This window comes from Chrysemys picta, chromosome 2 (assembly GCF_011386835.1).
Source record: "Chrysemys picta bellii isolate R12L10 chromosome 2, ASM1138683v2, whole genome shotgun sequence".
Lineage (NCBI taxonomy): Eukaryota > Metazoa > Chordata > Testudines > Emydidae > Chrysemys > Chrysemys picta.
This window is the reverse complement of record NC_088792.1, coordinates 207,569,612-207,587,531: the sequence shown is the minus strand read 5'-3', so window position 1 is coordinate 207,587,531 and position 17,920 is coordinate 207,569,612. Positions and strand designations below refer to the sequence as shown.

Below are 17,920 nucleotides of genomic sequence, written 5' to 3'. Positions count from 1 at the left end.
GGAAGGTCCAGACAGCAAGTGCTAGTGTTTGTCTAAAAGATCTGGTCCCTGTTACAGTTGTGGGGTGTTCTGAGTTGTCCTTGTTGATCAAGTCTTCTCGAGTTTATAGGGTCACTTCTTAGCTCAACCACAGTGAGATCATATTTACTTCGGGCCAGGTTTCAGGTGATATTGGAGCTATGCAAGAACTTCAAGGCATTCCCTTGTAGAACAGCGAGGCATTGCCTGGAACTTTTGGCTCCTGTGGTAGCTTGTATGTAGGTGACTCAGCATGTCAGACTTCACCTCAGAACAATTTAGAGAGGGTTGAAGTCTGTCTACCATTTCTCTCATCTTCTCTGGACATGCTGGATCACATATCTGTAAGCGTTCTGTCATCTGTAGCCCAGTGGGCTAGCTTACCTCTATTGTATTCACTGCTTTGTATTATATTCTGCATTATTCTAGTTAGCAGTAATGCAAGGAACCTACAGGCCTGCATCCTGTAAGACATTGGCGTCAGCAGTTAGCATAAAGCTTGAGGCCTATGATCTTTGGCATAGATAAGCTTAGGTGACCCATAATTGCTGGGGAACTGGAAGTAGAGTGCAGGGGGGAATTTTGTCCATAATGACATCAGCCAGCCACAGAAACATGAACTTAACACCAGCTTCTGGGGTTTTGGATGGAACATCCAACCGCAAGATAGGGATGTAAATACCGTTAAAAAAGTTAACCATCAAAAATTGGCTTGCATGCCACCTTTGGCACGCGTGCTGTAGGTTGCTGACCCCTGCACTAGGTGCATGTTGTTAATTATCACCTAGAAACACATCCACAGTGTGAGAGTGGTTATGTACTACTTAGTGTGAGTAATTTTAACATTCATGTTGGACTATATCAGTAGTCAAAAATGCTACAGCAATTAAGAAATTAACCTTTATGTAGCTGGGAACATGGTGGAAAGCCATTAAGGTCAAATCTTGTTTGCCTTACTCAGATGACTAGACACACTGATGTTGATGGGACTGCTTGACTGAGTGCCTCCCTAAATCCCAATTTAAATGCTAAGGTACACAGATTTGTATGCTCTTGAAGATTATAGCTGTCAAGGTTTCCTCTCCACTCTGAACTCTGGGGTACAGATGTGGGGACCCTCATGAAAGACCCCCTAAGCTTATATTCCACCAGCTTAGGTTAAAAACTTCCCCAAGGCACAAATTCCTTCCCTTGGACGGTATTGCTGCCACCACCAAGTGATTTAGACAAAGATTCAGGAAAAGGACCACTTGGTGTTCCTATTTCCCCAAAATATCCCCCCAAGTCCCTTCACCCCCCCTTACTTGGGGAGACTTGAGAATAATATACTAGGGTTACCATATTTCAGCAAGCAAAAAAGAGGACGGGAGGAGCCCTGCCCTAGCCCCGCCCCTGCCCCTCCCACTTCCCGACCCCCTCAGAACCCCCAACCCTCCCCCCGTTCCTTGTCCCCTGACTGCCCCCTCCTGGAACCCCTGCCCCTAACTGCCCTCCAGGACTCCACCCCCTACCTAAGCCTACCTGCCTCTTGTCCCCTGACTGCCCCCTCCTGAGACCCTCCCCCCATCCTAACTGGCCCCCTAGGACCCTACCCCCTACCTGTACCCTGATTGCCCCAACCCTTATCCACACCCACACCCCCAGACAGACCCCTGGGACTCCCACGCCCCATCCAACCACTCCCCACCCCCTGACAGCCCCCCCCAGAACTCCCGACCCATCTAAACCCCTCTGCTCCCTGTCCCCTGACTGCTCCGATCCCTCTCCCCACCCCTGCCCCCTGACGCCCCTCCCAGAACTCCCAAACACCCCCCCCCCTGCTCCTTGTGCCCTGACTGCCCCCTCCTGGGACCCCTGCTCCTAACTGCCCTCCAGAACCCCACCCCCTACCTAAGCCTCCCTGTTCCTTGTCCCCTAACTGCCCCCTCCGAAGACCCCCCCCCAAACTGCCCCCCAGGACCCTACCCCCTACCTGTACCCTGACTGCCCAAAACCTTCTCCACCCCCCCCAGCTCCCGACCCCCCCCATCTCTTGACTGCCCCCTCCAAAATCTCCCTGCCCCTTCTCCTGCCCCCTGGCCCCCTTACCCCGCCGCTCAGAACATGGTGTTGGGCTCTGTGCGGAGCCGGACACATGGCTGCGCTCCCCAGCGCAACACACAACCCGGTCCCTGCCCCTGCACAGTGCTGCCCGAGCGGGGCGCTGGGCAGCAGGGGAGGAGGAGCTGCCGAGGCCCGATGCAAACAGCCCGGCAGGCCGGCCGGCTCAGAATGCAGGGAGGGAGGGAGGGGGGGGAGGAGGAGCTCTACAGCTGCTCCGGAGTCCAGCCCGGCAAGCTGCGGGGGAAGGGCTCTGGCTGCCAGAGCCCCATGCGAGCGGCTGACTTTCCTGCAGCCCTCCCAGCCGCGCCTCGCTCTGCATGGGGGGGAAATCCTGGACATTTTTAGTGATTTACAAATTCCCCCCCCGACGCTATTTTTAACACAAAAAGGAGGACATGTCCGGGAAAATCCGGACGAATGGTAACCCTATAATATACCAACCAATTGCCTTTAATAAAAGTACAGACCAGACCCTTTATGTTTAGGACACTGAAATCAAGCAGGTTCTTAAAAGAACTTTATTATAAAGAAAAAAGTAAAAGAAGCACCTCTGTAAAATCAGGATGGAAGGTAATTTTACAGGGTAATAAAAAGATTTAAAACACAGAGGATTCCCCTCTAGACTCAACTTCAAAGTAACAAATACAGGAATAAACCTCCCTCTTAGCATAGGGAAAATTCACAAGCTAAAACAAAAGATAATCTAATGCATTTCCTTGCTATTAGTTACAATTTCTGTAATTTTAGATGTATCATTTCAGTAAGAGCTGGGTTACCTGCTTGGTCTCTCCCTTTGTCCCGAGAGGGAATAAAACAAAGAGTACAAACAAACCCTCCCCCTCCCCCAGATTTGAAAGTATCTTCTTTTCCCATTGGTCCTTCTGGTCAGGTGCCAATTAGATTAATTGAACTGATTAACCCCTTACAGGTAAGTGATTCTGTACCTCTGGCCAGGAGGGATTTGGTGTTACTGCATACATAAAGGTTGTTACACTTCCCTTTATATTTATGACAATAGCAGTGTAGAACTAGTAGATTGTTCTTTGTATGGCTTTTGAAGCATTTTAATTCTTGATTGGTTTTGCTCCAGTGGAGTTTTATTTTAAGATTCAGATGAGTTTAAACCTGATGTGGTAAAGCTGAAACTCAAATCAGAGCCAGTGGGTCTGAGTAAGCTGTATGCTGTGTGTATGGGCTATCAAATTTGCAAAAATTCACAAGGAATAGGGTTGGTGAGGGATTTCTTGATTCACGGGACCTACCATGTGGGGATTTTTTAAACTGTCGAATCAGAATAGGAGGGACAGCCCAATATTTTAGACTTATTTTTGTATTAAATTATTGGAAGTATTTTAAAATACATTTTAAATGTTAAAATAAAAAAAATTAATTGACATACTCTGTGTTGTATTTCCATATATAACCCCGTGTGTATCAAGTAATAATAATAATTAATGGAGATATCCCATCTCCTAGAACGGAAGAGACCTTGAAAGGTCATCGAGTCCAGCCCCCTGCCTTCACTTGCTGGACCAAGTACTTATTTTGCCCCAGATCCCCAAGTGGCCCCCTCAAGGATTGAACTCACAACCCTGGGTTTAGCAGGCCAATGCTCAAACCACTGAGCTATCCCTCCCCCCTAATGGGAAGCCTACTGTAATCACTCATTTTTTTAATTAGTAGGAAAGGAGAGTAGTAAAATTGTATGTAAATTGTCTGTATGAATGAGATTTGTCCTGGTTGGCTTTAAGATTTGTCCTGGTTGCACTCCTCTTTTATACTTGTGTGTATGTTTTTGTCATGATTTATTTTTACCTGAATATTGTTTGAGATGATTTCCTCTTGTTTAGCTATGAAGGAGGTCACAGGGAAAGTGTGCACAGGGTAAAGAGTAATAGTTGCGTTATGAATTGTAAAAGTGACTGCTACAAAAAAAATCATTACACAATTTTTCGGAGTAAAGTGAGATAAATTCTATGTCGGAGTTCTTTTCTTATATGCTTTTAAAACTTGTCTTTTAAAAGTTTGTCAAAATCATAGCTAATGGTATTTGGAGCAGATTAACAAAATATCTTCAAAAAGGAGTTTGGCCACACAGGGATGGAATGGAACACACAGCAAGCTTAGAGTAATTAAACGTTTTGTGGATATCCGAGAGTATCTATTGCCATCTCCTTCATACCAAAATTGACTTATGAGTTCAAAGTTTGTATTCCAGTTAGATGCTCTTTCTGAGAGAGATTGTAATCACCCTCAAACCACTGAAATATCTATCCACTCCTCAGTCACACTGTATCCAGCAAGTAGTTCAAAGTAAAAGCACCTTAACAAAATTTACATACATAATATAAGTGATTTAATGTTATAAACAAGAGAAGATGAACAGGAAAGTTGTGGGTGGCCAGGATGTTGTCTTTTTTTCATTGTTCCATTTTCCACTACATTAATCTATTTAATGTTTAGGAATTTGACCTAGGACATCTGTACTTTGCATTTACAAACAGGATTTGTTAGGTCTGTTGATGGAAATCATAACAGAAATAATAAACTTGTGTGCAACCTACAGTTGCTGAGATTATATTTTCATGAATGTAAAATTTATTGGAAACTGAGTCTGAATGAGTGTGCCCTAGGTCAGAATTTGAAACCATGATACACTGACTCACTCTGATTATTATTTTGTTAACATTAGCTGTGTAGCAGATGAGAAATCCCCTGGACTCCTGCATTTGAGATAAAATAACCACAAGGATCAGGGACTCCAGAAAATTATTTTATTAAATATTTTAATTAGCAGCATAGAGGGACAGTAAATGGATACCAGATGTAGGACATTATATTAAAATTATGGTTGTGATAAAGACACATTTTTACTAAATAGAAGATGTTGGATAAAATATGTCTAATTACTAAAGCAATTGTTTTTGCATGTGGCAAGAAGTCAGCAAGAGTAACAGTTAAAATAATATTTAATTTATTTGTGTTAGGAATTGTTTCCCAAACACAGCAGGATTTAAACTTTTCAGTCTGGTGGTTGATTTCTGTCTCATTTAAACAATAACACTCTTCCCAAGTTAGTGTTAGAAAATGATTCATTTAATACAGTCATTCATATATAGTTTAAGTTTTGTGACAGCTTGTTGTCTGTGGTGCTCACTCTGTCTCCATATGGTCCTGAAGTCAATGGCAAAACTCCCATTGAGTCCTATGTCATTATCCTGTCTTCCCTTCTACTGCATTACTCTTCCAGTGACATCAAAGTTGTGGAGTGTGTGTGTTTTTCATTGTCTGATTGTGAGTTCTGGTGATAGTCTAAACAAATCTGAGACACAAAAAAACCAAACCAAACCCTAAGCAGTATAAAGGATAGCAACAGGATTTTATCCACGGTGTAGGCATTATTTCAAACGAATAGGTAGCATTGTATTTGTTCACATAACTTTTTATTCTAAGTGTAATAACTTATGGAGACACAGTTAAAGGAAATAGTCCATGTTTGTTTTATTTTCCTCGTCTCTTACCCTGAAATGAGATATGTGTGTGTGTTGCCTTGCTTTAGTGTTTTAAATACAGCATAAACCCATAAGGAGAAGATGGTCTGATGTCTGTCAATATAGTATGAAAAAATTGCAAGATGCCACATGTATCATGTATAGGGAAAAAACTGGTTATTTAGAAATAGTTGGTGATCATCTGATTAAAGATTGTTGTAATACATAAACACAGGGTGCAAAATTAAGGTTACACATTCCAGATAAATTTGTAATTTACTGACTTACGAGTGCTTAACCATGGAAACTTAAAATTTTTATATATATCTTTTTGCATTTAATTAAATTTATTTTTTCTGGATTTTTCTAAAAAGAAAAGAGCTGGTGGGAAGAGGGAGTAATTAAAAACAAGGTGTTTCATTCTCTAGGGTTTCAAAGCTCTGCTGTTACAAAGTAATGTACACAGAACATGGTAATTCCATAATCTTGAACTATTTGGCTAAACAACACCTGGACATTACCACCAGAGGCGCCAAAATCTAGCCATATTGTGTGAAAATTATCAGGGCTGGTTTTTGGAGCACTGAGGGAGATGAAGGGCTTCATAATGCAGGTAACTACTGACATACACATACCACATCCTTTCTTAAGTGTGCATTTAATGAACTTAGGGGAAAAAACTCTACTGTGCACGCTCAGTGTGTGATTTTCAAATGCTCATAAGATGGTCCAATAATACTATTAATGACTAAAACAAGGCTCAGCGGTGCTTCTAAATGAGTAATCTTTCTAGGCCAAGTTGCAGCTTTCAAACTTCAGTTACTTTGAGAACAGAAATCAGTCTCTCCTGGCTCCCTGCCTGTGCACATTTATGTAGGTTTGTCTTCAAGATCCTCTACAACTTAACTCCTTCCTACTTCTCTACTCTAATCTCCTTTTTCCTCCCTCCCCTGATTGTTCCAAGCCTATGTCCTTCATATCCCTATTCTATGCCTACCTCCAAACTTTTTTTTCTTAAGCCACTCCCAGTGAATGGAACTTCTTTCCTAATTTTGACAGTGGTCACCATATCACAAATGCTGATGCTGGGAAAAAAATTAAGTCAACATAATGCAGAAAAATAACAGTATTTTTAATGAGAAAAATAGGCAGAAAAAGTTTTGTTATGAGATTCAGGTTGGCGCTGATTCAGCAGCTACTCTGTGTTTAAGGATGTGAGAAAAAGTAGTCAGTGGGAGGGAAAGATGTTGAATCAGTAGTGCAGTATTAACACTGGTAGTCACCAGCCCTTTCAGTAACTTCCCATTCTACTGTACATCAGTCAATTCATAGTTCAAAAACCCGATTTATACAGGCAGCACATCATGTTTGATAACTCTTACTAACAGTGGGTAGGTGTGCATGTATATGTATAACTAGAGTGTTATGTTCTATCTAAGAGAAAAATAAATCTTGCTGGGTATTATTAATTTCATTAATCATCATTGATTACTGTCTTTTTAAATCTAGGTCTGATATAAATGGCTGAATGATTATAGATGACTTTTAAGTACTTTTACTTTCTATTTTGACAGCTACCGTATGAGTTTCAGACCTCGGTATACAATTGCTTATAAGACAGTAACAGAACTGGAGTGGAGATGTTGTCCTGGTTATAAAGGTCAAGATTGCAGAGAAGGTCCAGCGGAACAACCAAGAACCATTCTGTTTCCCACTTCTCCACCACGAACTCGTGTGAAGAAAGTCTTGGGTAACTTTTTGTTTGAATCTTGGTATGCATGATCATGTCTAGTTTTGTATTTTGTCCTTTGAACCAAAAGAAAAGTGGCTTCTGTTACACAGTTACTGCATGGTTCAAAAACAATATTCAAGACGTCATATAGTGGGAGCCCAGGGGAAATAGCAAAGTTATAACAATATTGATTCAGCATGTTTCCTGGGGAATGATGAATGATTGGGTTAGAAGGCTGATCGTAAACCCATGCTGGTCAGTAATAGTTCAGGAAATTCTTTGTGGTAAACTTGTTCGTGGTAACAGTTTAAAGGATTTTAGTGTTGTTTTTTCAGAATGTTGCAGGGAAGACGAGTTTGATTAGCATTGCTATAGAACCAAAAGCAATAATAGTAATACATGATCATTTTAAATTATATACTAATAATGCATAATACTTGCATAGCATTTTACTTGTAAAAGGGCAGTCCAAACATAACTAATTAATCCTACAGGGCAGATAAATAGTAAACCTCAATTGTTGAGATGAAACCTGTAAAAGTAAATGATGTTTTCATAAACACTGCGAGGGTAAATGAAGTTCAGTTATTACAAGATTGTGACTTTAGTCTCAGTTAAGTAGAAGACAATGAAACAGAAGACTTCTGCTGGAGGAATTTATTACAACATTTATCAGAAATTAATACCTGTACAACACTCAGAATTCCATTAGCATTTGTTACATAGATTAGGTTGGAAGTGAACAGATTGCTATGATTTTAAGTAGTAAATAAATCTATTTTCAACACAGTCATATATATTAGATAATGTAAGTGCTTATTTGTGGAACAAGAACAACAGATGCTGGCAAGTATTTCAAATAACTAGCACACCAGTTATGCCTATAGAGTCTTTCCTCCAGACTGATAAAAACATAATTGTGATCTTAAGTTCCCAAATAAAAATAGATCAATGCATCTGCACTAGCCGCAGTTCTGACACATATTCAGCTCTGGTTTGTGCAAAATTAACATTAACCTCTCTGCCAATCTTGACTAAGTAAACTTGTGGTTTCTTGGCTTCTTTACAACATCCTTCAGCTAAATGCCAGTTTAAAAACAAACAATAAAAATTCCAACTTCATCTCCTCTGTTTCCTATCTCAGCATAGTCCTCCAACTTGTTTCTACTCCATAAACTTAGCATCACACTAAAACACATATGCCTGCAAATCTGCCTGTAACTAGCTCCATAACATTGCCTGTGTACAACTGCCTCAAATCTACTACTGCTGAAATCCTTATCCATATTTTCCTCTGATCTCACTCTGACAGTTGGAACTCCTTTTCCACAGACACCCCAAGCCTCAGCTCTCAGGACCCTAGCACGTACAGAATAATGGTGTCAGCATCTTCACATGCATAAAGAAGCACAATCACATCACTCCCATCCTTAAACATGTTAACTAGCTCTGTACATTTCAGGATCCTTTTAACAACTTCCCTCATTGTTCTTAAACCTTTCATGGATTTGTTCCAGCCTGTCTCACTGACTTTTCTCATTCCACTTCCCTCCTCACTACCTCACCTATCATTGACCTGTTCCCTCTCTCATAACACAGTCTGGTCAGTATTTGAGCAAGAGCCTTTTCTTATTCATCTGGGACATCCCATGCCATTTACTTGTCATCTGAAGCATCCTTTCAGTACCAAAAGATTCCTTATCTCTTTTCAAATCACAGCTGAAGGCATATTTTTTTCTCCTTCACCAGTACCTCTTAACTTTTCTCTCTTTACTTTTATTTATCTCTGCAATAGTATGATTTAATTCTGTAAAGCACTTTTGGATATAGTCTGTGTGAAAGATACTGTGCAAAATAAAATACTATATACTCCCCATATTTGCAGTGGTGTTATAGCCATGTTGAGGATATTAGAGAGACTAGGTAGGTGAGGTAATATCTTTTATTGGACCAACTTCTGCTGGTGAAAGAGACAAGCTTTCAAGCTACACAGAGTTCTTCCTCAGGGCTAGAAAAGTACTCCGAGTGTCACCGCTAACTACAAGGTGGAACAGATTGTTTAGAACAGGGGTCTCAAACATGCGGCCCGCGGGGCTATTTCCTGTGGCCCGCCAACTGGCCTGCAGCCCCTCTCCCCGGCCTACCTCCAGGCCGGGGTGGGCAAACTACGATGCAGCCCGTGGGATTGCCCCCTTCGAGGCCCGCGCCGCTCCGTGTAGCGGCTGGCATCATGTCCCTGCAGCCGGGAGGGGAGGGGAGAAGAGGTCTCCGTGTGTTGCTCTGGCTTCCAGGCACCGTCCCCCCGCAGCTCCCATTGTCCGGAAACAGGGAACCGCAGCCAATAGAAGCTTCGGGGGAGGTACCTGGAGGAGCGGCAAGCAGCGTGCGGAGCCCTCCGCTCCCCCTCCCCCAGGGGCCACAGGGACGTGGTTCCAGCTGCTTCCCGGAGTGGAGCGGGGCAGCACAGGGCCAGGGCAGCCAGCAGGCAGCCTGCCCTGGCCCCGGTGTGTGCCGCTGCCACCCCAGAGCCGCTCTAGGTAAGCGGCTCCGGGCCAGAACCCGAAGCCCTCCTGCACCACGCCCCCCAACTCCCTGCCTGGAGCCCCCTGCCTGCACCCCAACCCCCTGCCCTAAGCCACGTGCCGCATCCCACACCCCTCCTGCACCCCAATTCCCTGCCCTGAGCCCCCTGCTGCACCCCACACCCCAACCCCCTGCCCTGAGCCTCCTGCTGCATCCCACACCGCTTCTGCACCCCAACCCCCTGCCCCCAACCACCTGCTGCGTCCCAACTCCCTGTCCTGAGCTCCCTGCCTGAACCCCAACCCTCTGCCACACCCCGCTCTACCTCCTGCACCCCACACCCAACTCCCTGCCTTGATCCCCCTGCTGCATCCTGTACCCCAACCCCCTGCCCTGAGCCCCCGCTGCATCCTACATCCCTCCTGCACCCCAACTCCCTGCCCTGAGCCCCCTGCTGCATCCTGCACCCCAACCCCCTGCCCCGAGCCCCCTGCCACACCCCTCATCCCTCCTGCACCCCACACCCCAACTCCCTGCCCTGAGCCCCCTGCTGCACCCTGCACCCCAACCTCCTGCCGCACCCCACACCCTGACCCCCTGCCCTGAGTCCCCTGCCACACCCCTCATCCCTCCTGCACCCCACACCCCAACTCCCTGCCGAGCCCTCTGCCACACCCTACACATCTCCTGCACTCCCTGCCCTGAGCCCCCTGCCGCACCCTGCACCCCAACCCCCTGCCCTGAGCCCCCTGCCACACCCCTCATCCCTCCTGCACCCCACACCCCAACTCCCTGCCCTGAGCTCCCTGCCCTGAGCCCCCTGCTGCACCCCGCACCCCAACCCCCTGCTGCACCCCACACCCTGACCCCCTGCCCTGAGCCCCCTGCCACACCCCTCATCCCTCCTGCACCCCACACCCCAACTCCCTGCCTGTATCCCATCCTATTTGTATGCCTGTATCATTGTTGTATTTGAAGTTATGAATATTGGCTATGTACTTGCTTGATTTCTAAGTAGCCTTAGTAAAGCATTTGGTCAGCTTCTTGAGAAAGCAATGTGAAAATTAAGTGCCCAATCAAGAAACACTTAAAGGACAATGAATCCACATAAGAAGTCTACCCGAGGACGTTCAGGGTGGCATGTAAACAATGGCAGCTGCCTGTAAAAACTGAGTCATACATGGACATGTGACTCCAAAACTCCATCTTGGAGCTGGACTTTGCATAGGAGAGAGGAGGGGGTCTCCACCCACAAGAGAAAGTCTATTTAAACCCCTGGGAGACCCCTTCATTTTGTCTTCAGCTGGCTCAGGAGATACCTGAGAGAAACTGGAACTAAGGGCAGTAACTACAGGGGTTATGAGTGATACAAGGAGACTAGTCTGTAAAAGGAAGCTTACTGGAACACCTCTGGGGATGAGGTTTTATCTTTATTCAGTTTTATTACTGTATTGGGCTTAGATTTGCATGTTTTGTTTTATTTTACTTGGTAATTCACTTTGTTCTGTCTGTCACTACTTGGAACCACTTAAAGCCTACTTTCTGTATTTAATAAAATCACTTTTTACTTATTAATTAAGCCAGTGTATGTATTAATACTGGGGGGGAGGAGGCAAACAGCTGTGCATATCTCTCTATCAGTGTTATAGAGGGCGAACAATTTATCAGTTTAGCCTGTATGAGCTCTATACAGGGTAAAACTGATTTATTTGGGGTTTGGACCCCATTGGGAGTTGGGCATCTCAGTGTTAAAGACAGGAACACTTCTTAAGCTGCTTTCAATTAAGCCTACAGCTTTGGGGAACGTGGTTCAGACCCTGGGTCTGTGTTGGAGCAGACTGGCGTGTCTGGCTCAACAAGACAGGGTGCAGGAGTCCTAAGCTGGCAGGGAAAGCAGGGGCAGAAGTAGTCTTGGCACATCAGTTGGCAGCCCCAGGGGTGTTTCTGTGATCCAGCCCGTCACAGTATATATTGTATTTATGTATACAAAAATTACATCAAGGACCTGGCTTGAATGACTAAATCCAAAAATTAATGATCAGGCTGAAAATTCAATTTATATTAGTTCATTGTGCATATATGTTATATATAAGATTGCCCACTATATCTTGACCATATATTACCTTGCCATTGAAGTGCAGTTATTGGTTAAGAACTGAGTTTCAATTACACCTCTACACTGATATAACGCTGTCCTCGGGAGCCAAAAAATCTTACCGCGTTATAGGTGAAACCGCGCTATATCGAACTTGCTTTGATCTGCCGGAGTGCGCAGCCCCGCCCCCCTGGAGCGCTGCTTTACCGCGTTCTATCCGAATCCGTGTTATATCAGGTCGCGTTATATTGGGGTAGAAGTGTATAAGACTAAATTTTTACCTTTGTTTGATAAAAGAAAGTAAATTCAGTGTTGTTATGATCTAATAATTTTGTTTGTGTGTGAGAATTTCCTTTTTCCTTTTCTAGTTTTGGCATGTAGAAAACACACACTTCTTGTGGACTTTTAAAATGTATATTAAATAACTTGGAATTTTTAAAACAATTTTTAAATCTATATTACTCCATCATAGAAATGTGCTTAGACCTTGGTTCAGCAAGATATTTAAGAACAAGTCTTAGCTGTAAGGACATTAGTGGTCCCACTGAAATTAATGCCTATTCACAAATAATTCAGAAGCAGAAAAAGGCAAAGTTGTTTTCTACTTATAATGTGACCAATATTAATTATTATTATGAGAGAGATAATGAAAGAGATGAATATAGCTGGACCGCTTGGTAATAGTGACCATAATATAATTAAATTTAACATCCCTGTGGCAGGGAAAACTCCACAGTGGCCCAACCCTGTAGCATTTAATTTCAGAAAGGGGAACTACACAAAAATGAGGAGGTTAGTGAAACAGAAATTAAAAGGTACAGTACCAAAAGTAAAATCCCTGCAAGCTGCGTGGAAACGTTTTAAAGACACCATAATAGAGGCTCAACTTAAATGTATACCCCAATTTAAAAAACATAGTAAGAGAACCAAAAAAGAGCCACCGTGGTTAAACAACAAAGTAAAAGAAGCAGTGAGAGGCAAAAAGGCATCCTTTAAAAAGTGGAAGATAAATCCTAATGAGGAAAATAGAAAAGAGCATAAACTCTGGCAAATGAAGTGTAAAAATATAATTAGAAAGACCAAAAAAGAATTTGAAGAACAGCTAGCCAAAGACTCCAAAAGTAATAGCAAAATTTGTTTTAAATTCATCAGAAGCAGAAAGCCTGTTAAGCAACCAGTGGGGTCACTGGACGATCGAGATGCTAAAGGAGCACTCAAAGATGATAAGGCTATTGCGGAGAAACTAAATGAATTCTTTGCATCGGTCTTTGCTGTTGAGGATGTGAGGGAGATTCCCAAACCTGGGCCATTCTTTTTGGGTGACAGACCTGAGGAACTGTCCCAAATTGAGGTGTCATTAGAGGAGGTTTTGGAACAAATTGATAAACTAAACAGTAGTAAGTCTCCAGGACCTGATGGTATTCACCCAAGAGTTCTGAAGGAACTCAAATGTGAAATTGCAGGACTACTAACTGTCATCTGTAACCTATCATTTAACTCAGCTTCTGTACCAAATGACTGGAGGATAGCTAATGTGACACCAATTTTTAAAAAGGGCTCCAGAGGTGACCCTGGCAACTACAGGCCAGTAAGTCTCACTTCAGTACCGGGCAAATTGATTGAAACTATCGTAAAGAACAAAATTGTCAGACACATAGATGAACATAATTTGTTGGGAAGTAGTCAACATGGTTTTTGTAAGGGGAAATCATGCCTCACCAATCTACTAGAATTTTTTGAGTGGGTCAACAAGCATGCAGACGAAGGAGATCCAGTGGATATAGTGTATTTAGATTTTCAGAAAGCCTTTGACAAGGTCCCTCACCAAAGGCTCTTAAGCAAAATAAGCAGTCATGGGATAAGAGGGAAGGTCCTCTCATGGATTGATAACTGGTTAAAAGATAGGAAACAAAGGGTAGGAATAAATGGTCAGTTTTCAGAATGGAGAATGGTAAATAGTGGTGTACCCCAGGTATCTGTACTAGGCCCAGTCCTATTTAACATATTCATAAACGATCTGGAAAAAGGGGTAAACAGTGAGGTGGCAAAATTTGCAGATGATACAAAACTATTCAAGATAGTTAAGTCCCAGGCAGACTGCAAAGAGCTACAAAAGATCTCACAAAACTGGGTGACTGGGCAACAAAATAGCAGATGAAATTTAATGTTGATAAATGCAAAGTAATGCACATTGGAAAACATAATCCTAACTATACATATACAATGATGGGGTCTAAATTAGCTGTTACCACTCAAGAAAGAGATCTTGGAGTCATTGTGCATAGTTCTCTGAAATCATCCACTCAGTGTGCAGCGGCAGTCAAAAAAGCGAACAAAATGTTGGGAATCATCAAGAAAGAGATAGATAATAAGATAGAAAATATCATATTGCCTCTATATAAATTCATGGTATGCCCACATCTTGAATACTGCATGTAGATGTGATCGCCCCATCTCAAAAAAGATATATTGGAATTGGAAAAGGTTCAGAAAAGGGCAACAAAAATGATTAGGTATATAAAACGGCTTCCGTATGAGGAGAGATTAATAAGACTGGGACTTTTGAGCTTGGAAAAGAGGCGATTGGGGGGTGGTATGATAGAGGTCTATAAAATCATGAGTAGCATAGAGAAAGTAAATAAGGAAGTGCTATTTACTCTGTCTCATAATACAAGAACAAGGGGCCACCAAATGAAATTAATAGGCATCAGGTTTAAAACAAACACAAGAAAGTATTTTTTCACGCAACGCACTGTCAACCTCTGGAACTCCTTGCTAGAGGGTGTTGTGAAGGCCAATACTATAATGGGGTTCAAAAGGGAGCTAGATAGATTCATGGAAGATAGTCCATCAATGGCTATTAGCCAGGATGGGCAGAATTGGTGTCCTTAGCCTCTGTTTGCCAGAAGTTGTGATTGGGTGACAGGGCATGGATCACTTGATGATAACCTGTCTGTTCCTTCCCTTTGGGGCACCTGCCGTTGGCCACTGTCAGAGGACAGGATACTGGACTTGATGGACCTTTGGTCTGACCCAGTATGGCTGTTCTTATGTTCTAATGAACTAATAATGACTGAATTATAAACCACTGACAACAAAGACTGAGAATAGAAAAGATGACACCAAGCTATATAATATTTATAAAGCATTAATATGTTTTAACTTGATTTAAAGAAATTAAAATTGACCTCCAGCTGTTCTAAACTGTTGTTGTTTAGACATACTTGCATCCAAATTTTGTTTCCATTATGTCTTTAAAACAGACTCAGAACCAACGGAAATGCCACGGGAATCACCTGAGAAGAAAATTCAATTCCTTGAGGATGAATTGTTTAGACTTAGGCAGACAGTGCTTGATCTTCAATCCTCCTTACCTGGTGTGAAGGAAAACCTGAAAGTAACTGTCCAAGAAGATGCCAGTAAGATGTTGGTCTCATGGCCGAACAACCTTCATGATCACCCAGGGCCTGATAGTGTCCTGGGTGGTGAAACAGACAGTATTCATCTGCCTGGAATACTTGGCAATAAAGACCAGAAAGAGCCTCTTACTGATTTTGGAATGGAAGACATAAAGTCTGAACTAGCTGAGGTCAAAAATACTTTGAAGACAAAAAATGACAAGCTGGAAGAACTGAATGGGAAAGTGAAAAGCTATGAAGGGCAATTAAAACAACTGCAGGAAGCAGCACGAGGACCTACAATAACAATACCGAGTGGTGAGTTATATCAGGAATATCTAGATTCTAAAATTGAGGCCCTGAGACAGGAAATGCTGGAAGGATTGGAGAAGAAAATGGCAGATCTGAAAAACTCATGTGAATACAAACTAATGAATATCCAGCAACAATGTGATGACCATGAAACTAGCTGTTCAGAAATAATACAACTTGTAGAAGAAAAGGAAAATGGCCTGAGGAAAGAAATAAATGAGCTACGAACTCAGATCCAGGCTCCTTCAAACCAGTCAGGTTGCTGCAAGACTAGCCAGAGTGATGACTTTGGTCAACAGATAAAAAATTTGGATGAGAAAGTTGACAGAGTTGTGGAAGTACACAGAATCTTAAATGCCAGAATAGATAATGAAATCATTCGCATTTCCACTCCAAATCTAGAAGACATCTTTGGCCCAAGATGGGAGGAGCTAGACGCTAGAATCAATGTTACAGAGAGGAATGCTGAAGAACATTGTTTTTACATTGAGGAAACTCTCCGAGGTGCTATAGCTGCTGAAGTAAATGAAGTCAGAGACTTACTTGATCAAAAACTACAGGCACTGGAAGACAGGTTGGGTGGCACTATTTTAGAAATTGCCAATGCCACAGCCTCAGATGGAATATCAATTAGTTCAGGATCAGTCTTGCACAGTGACTCAGAATCTGGAAATGAGCAGCTTACAACTGAGATGAATCTCCTGAGGAACAAACTACAAGCCATTGAACACCTTTGCTGGCAGAAATGCCAATCTGCACCCCAAGATATGGAAGACCTTCAGAAAAGCATAGAAAATTGTAGCAACAAATATGAGTACTTGCTTTTGAAAGTAGAAGACAACTCTGCTCTTTTGAAGTCTTTAAATGGTTCCCTTAATGAGAAATTTAACTTTACTAAGAGCAACCAACAGAACGTCCAGAAGGATTTGCGTAGACTTCGGTATGGTCTAAACGTCATGGATAAAGATGTAAAAAATCTTCAGGTTGGCTTGAGCAGCTGTAAGGAGCAACTTCTGGGTGTCAATTCTACATGTGAAAAGACCCAGCAAGGTGTATTCAGAAAAATAGATGAAATACAAAAAACAGTTGTGAATCAAACTTCTCACCCAAATGATAATTGCTGTAATGAGGTGAAGGGGAGGATGGAACAGCTAAAAGAACAAATCTTTAATGACCTCAGGAAATGTAAAGAGAACAGTGGTATTCAGGAGGGAGTCTCAGATGTGGATAGCAGACTGTCCCATGTTGAAAAAGTCTGCAGCAAAATAGACTCCATCTCAGGTAGCCTGCAGCGAATAAAAGAAGGTCTGAACAAGCATGTCACTAGCTTATGGAACTGCATCAATCAGATGAATGGAACCATGACATCTCATTCCAAAGACATTTCTGGTCTCAAAAATTCTGTCCAACAGTTCCACAAGCAGGTCACCAAAATCACCACTGACCTTCAGGAGCTGATGAAAATTCAGTCTGGGGCACGTAAGTTAACCTTCCTTTTTATTTTCTCCACTAGCTTTCTCACCAGAAAAGTTTAGAGAATGGAACTGAGCTAAACAAGTCCCCGAATTCAGTTCAGCTTAACAAGGGAGAGCAAAAAACATTACATTTAAACATTTGTTTTGTTTTACAAAGATAGTAATTTGATTCTGTTTTCCAAAACTACATAAAAAGCTCTTTGCACACATTTTAAAAAAATACAATCAATATGTTTGGAATGTTACTGCTCTTACTTTTTGATTAAAAACAAAGCAGCAGCAACAAAACAAATGTTTGGTACTTTTGTCCCCCAAGAGGTGAATTTCAAATGAGTGTTTTAGGTAGTGAACATCATTGAAAATTGCTTCAGTTTGTTTTATTGTATTCACCTCCCTCCTTTTTTTTTAGTGACGTGAAAGACAACTTAGGAAAAATCAAAGCCAGATGAATTTTGACTTGAAATAATTATGAGACAGATCTCTAATTTGGCTACTCCTACATATCACTCTAAAGTTTCTTTTTAAAGAAATGAGATTCTCAGGTCGTGTCATTCAGCACTGGTCCATTGACTTTTATGGAGCTATACCATTTTATACCAGCTGAAGATCTGGACTAAGACTCTGGTGGTGTATAGTTTTACAAAGAAGCTGAGTTTACTGAAGGACATGGAGTTCCTGTCTTTGTTACCATGATTAAAAACTGAGAGTATTGACAGTATTGTGAAATTTGCACTCTTCCATTTGTTGCGAAACACATAGCTTTATTTTATTTT

At 42.3% G+C, this 17,920-nt stretch overlaps 1 protein-coding gene across 3 annotated transcripts in view; it reads left to right on the top strand.

The window, feature by feature from the left end:
* Positions 1-17,920, top strand: part of EMILIN2 (elastin microfibril interfacer 2) — a 104,478-nt gene that overhangs the window by 16,365 nt on the left and 70,193 nt on the right. For all 3 annotated transcript variants that reach the window (XM_042854791.2, XM_042854792.2, XM_005310381.5), the window contains exons 3-4: positions 7,187-7,362; positions 15,226-17,151. In XM_042854791.2, coding sequence (XP_042710725.2) covers positions 7,187-7,362; positions 15,226-17,151 — 2,102 coding nt within the window. The remainder of the gene's footprint in view (positions 1-7,186; positions 7,363-15,225; positions 17,152-17,920) is intronic.